Source organism: Teleopsis dalmanni, chromosome 2, assembly GCF_002237135.1.
Source record: "Teleopsis dalmanni isolate 2A chromosome 2, ASM223713v2, whole genome shotgun sequence".
Taxonomy (NCBI): domain Eukaryota; kingdom Metazoa; phylum Arthropoda; class Insecta; order Diptera; family Diopsidae; genus Teleopsis; species Teleopsis dalmanni.
The window spans coordinates 18026178-18029826 of record NC_051847.1 but is presented as its reverse complement, the minus strand read 5'-3'; the positions used below and the strand labels follow the sequence as shown (position 1 = coordinate 18029826).

Below are 3649 nucleotides of genomic sequence, written 5' to 3'. Positions count from 1 at the left end.
AACTAAAATAATTTATAAATAAAAATTGTGGTGAAATTGTTTGCAGTGTATTGGATGCTATATAATACCATATTAGATCATTATTTTCTAAAAATTATAGTTTCATGTGTTAATACTAAGAAAATCACCCAAGTACTTTAGTTGCGTCTCGAAACTCGAATCTTAAGCAACCTAAATTTTATTTGCTGCGAACAACGAAATTGCTATATAATATATATAAACTCACACACAAACTTACTAGTACTTAACTCATAAATAAACAATGAGATATCAATTAGGTAAGTAGAAAAAATGTTAATAGGCGAAATATTTTTATTTCAAATCAATAAAAATTCGTTTAAATAAATATAAAATTTCAGCTGTTATTGTACTGATTTCAATCAGTGCTGTCGGCTTTGCTGCTACCATAACCAGCACTGCTGCCCAAATTATTGAACGAAATCTATTTGCTGCTGATATTTTCAATGCCATCGCCACAGAAAAGTTGAGCGATAATGTCGTCATATCACCCGCAGCCATACAGATCAGTATGGCATTGGCACACTATGGGGCCAAGGGCAAGACCGCTACTGAAATGCAATCTGGCTTACGTTTAGGTTCCTCTGATGCTGATGTGGTTGTACGACGTTTCGGTGAATTCCAGCAAACATTTGGACGAGAGAATAGTATACGTTTGGCCACAAACTTTTATATCAACGAGAATTTGGAATTCAAAGGTAGTTTCAGAGATATCGCACAACGTAACTTTGATGCCAATGTGGAAAAAGCTGACTTCCATCCACCCTACAATAAGCGTACAGCCGATCGCATAAACAAAGCAATGGAAACGAAAACTAATGGCAAAATACTTGACATTATCAATGCTGAACAATTGGATGATCGCACAGAGGGAGTCCTGGTTAATGGTATCAGTTATAGTGCGCCTTGGCAAAAAGCATTCAAGACTAGCAAAACTTCCAAACGTTCATTCTGTGGTGGAAATGGACTATGTTATCAAGTTGATACCATGTGGACATTGAATAATTTCAAATATGGAGAATTTAGTAATTTGGATGCTAAAGTTGTGGAATTGCCATATCAAAACCCAGATTTCTCAATGATTTTGCTGTTGCCGAATAAACGGGATGGATTGCAAAATTTATTACGTGGTTTGGCTGGTAAGAATTTGGTTTCGTTAATCGATGACGGTTTGAGCGTACAGAAGGTTGAAGTTAATTTGCCAAAATTCAGCGTACATTTTGGTACTAACTTAGTGGAACCATTCCAGAAAGTAAGTAAGAGTAATTTTAATATCTAAACTATACTAAATAATAAATTTACAGTTGGGTGTCAGAACTATGTTCACACGCGAAGGTGATTTTGGTAATTTATATCGTATGTTTGTTAGTCACTATATAAACAGTGCTAATCATAAAGCACACGTAGAAGTAACTGAGGATGGTGTGGACCAACCTTTAGAATCTGGAGGTAAGATGGAAAAATTTTAAAAAGGAAATTTGTTGACTATTTAAATATGTTCGTTTTTTCTTAGGTTTGAAAAGTTTCTTCTCAAGCAACAAAAAAATCAACGCAGATCATCCTTTCGTCTTCGCAATTAAGCATAAGGAATCGATTATATTTATGGGACAAATTGCTTCATATACTTATGTCTAATTGTTGACAAAAACGTGATTATTTACATAATGCAAAATAATCCTTATTATTTGCTTCTTACAAAAAAAAATCTTAATAAAAATAATAAAATCGATATTAGAAACTAATACGTTTAGTAAATATGTGTAGAGACAGATTCGTTGATCTGTAGTTTTTCTGTAAATAAATGATGAAATAAAATTGATTTTTACAATAGACAATAATTAATTATTATTATTTTTTATAGAGAGATTTCGAAAAGTACTGAACTACAACAAAAATTATTTTTATATTGTTTTAATTAATTGAATTTTTGGCTGATCAAAGAGCTGTTTCGAGTATTGGGAAATACTCATCATCAGTGGTCTTGGAATTATTTCTTGCATTTAATTATTTATAGATAATTTTTTGTACGTGAATTTGTTTATGAACTTTCACAGCAAGTGTGAACATATAGTACAATTCATGATCAGTGATGAACGCTGACTCTGAGCATCAAATTTGGCAGGGCACGAGATGCAATCCTTGATACTTGATCTTAAAAATATTAATTAATCAAAAAATTAAATAATTGTTGATTAAATATATTAATGCATTCGACTACCTTTACATGTATTAAAATTTTTTGGTCTAATTAACGGGTCTAACCTTAATTAGTCCCATTTTTATGTATAAACACTGAAAAGCAGTGACAGCGTAGATCCTGATATACAATATTGAAATGAAGATGTAAAGAATAAGTTAGAATAATAGGATCTAAGACACTATAATAGAAGCAGATGACTCATTTCAAATTCGCTACAATGTTGAAATATAAAATTAATAAAGTTCCAAAACATTATAAAGTATATGAAATCTCAGCGTATTTGAGTCACGTAGTATTAATGCCAGCTGAAAGAGCAGCATATCAAGATTTGTCAGAGTACCAAGTGGTGAAGACGGTCTCAAAAATATGGATTCGACGTTGTATTTACCGACTAAGAATATTAGGAATACATTACGGCTTAAGCAATAATAGGTTGATATTTTTTTTACTGATTTAAAAATACTATAAATAATACTATGAAGAAAAAAAGACTTGTCGTTTATTTGCAATTCGATTTTTTAAAATAAAGAAAGATAGAGGAATATGTTATGATTAGGGAAGCACTGATTCAGCTCAAACTGTCATGTTAAAAATGATAATACAAAATATTCGTCTAAGTTTTTAATTAAGTTTAGTTAATTTTTTTAAATTTGAACTAGATTTTTTTAAAGACCCTGCGTAGAGTTATAAAACTTATAGTAATGTAATTTTTAAAATTGCTTGGTTTTTAAAATGTTTTATTAAATTAAAATTCAGTAAATGAGACTGATGCATTTACTTGCGCCGTTGGTTTACCATTTGCAATCCAGAAAGTGTCCACCATGTATTCACCATAAGGGATAGACAATCGAATACTGTCGTTTGTAAGAATGAATTTCTTTACCAAAATATCATGCTACAAGAAAGAGCACATCCATTAATCAATATCATAAAGCCATAAAAATTTTTGATCATATATCGAGGTCGGCATAAAAAGGAATTAGTTTTTTATGTCGATCTCGATATACCTATGATCAAAAATTTTTATGGCTATTCACACTGAAAATGAAAAATCACAATAAATTTTTTAAACTTACATCAAAAGGACATGTGTGATTTATATTCGTAAAAGGTTCAATGGTATTCCAAAAGAATGCAGCTAGAGGATATTTATACCGTGCTTGGAAAAATTTACAAGCGTTTACTGTAAAGTCGTAGAGAAATGGTTTCCAGCCATTTTCCCGTTTTAGGAGTTTTACGCGCACCTATTAAATTTTAAAAAATATTTCATATTTTAAAAAATATGAACTCAGATCAGTGTGTTTTTAATAAATTTATTCGATATACTCACAGTTACTTTTTTAATAACTTCATTCAATTTTCCGTCCATGTTGAGGGTATTAAACCAATTTGAAAAAGGCTCTATACGACAATATCTAAACTCAATTTTGG

The 3649-nt window shown here is 30.7% G+C and overlaps 1 protein-coding gene across 1 annotated transcript; it reads left to right on the top strand.

Annotated features, from left to right (window-relative positions):
- The first annotated feature begins 145 nt into the window (after window positions 1-145).
- LOC119683279 (serine protease inhibitor 42Dd) lies at window positions 146-1831 on the top strand. The gene is made up of 4 exons (XM_038096919.1): window positions 146-278; window positions 360-1270; window positions 1323-1467; window positions 1532-1831. Exons 1-4 carry the CDS (start codon window positions 263-265, stop codon window positions 1651-1653), a joined length of 1194 nt encoding a protein of 397 aa, XP_037952847.1. The 5' UTR covers window positions 146-262; the 3' UTR covers window positions 1654-1831.
- Window positions 1832-3649: the final 1818 nt, after the last annotated feature.

Bases quoted from the DNA above. Each gene is read 5' to 3' on its own strand.
- LOC119683279 (XM_038096919.1), top strand. The intron at 1,271-1,322 runs GTAAGTAAGAGT...ATAAATTTACAG, and splicing joins TAGTGGAACCATTCCAGAAA to TTGGGTGTCAGAACTATGTT. The intron at 1,468-1,531 runs GTAAGATGGAAA...GTTTTTTCTTAG, and splicing joins CCAACCTTTAGAATCTGGAG to GTTTGAAAAGTTTCTTCTCA.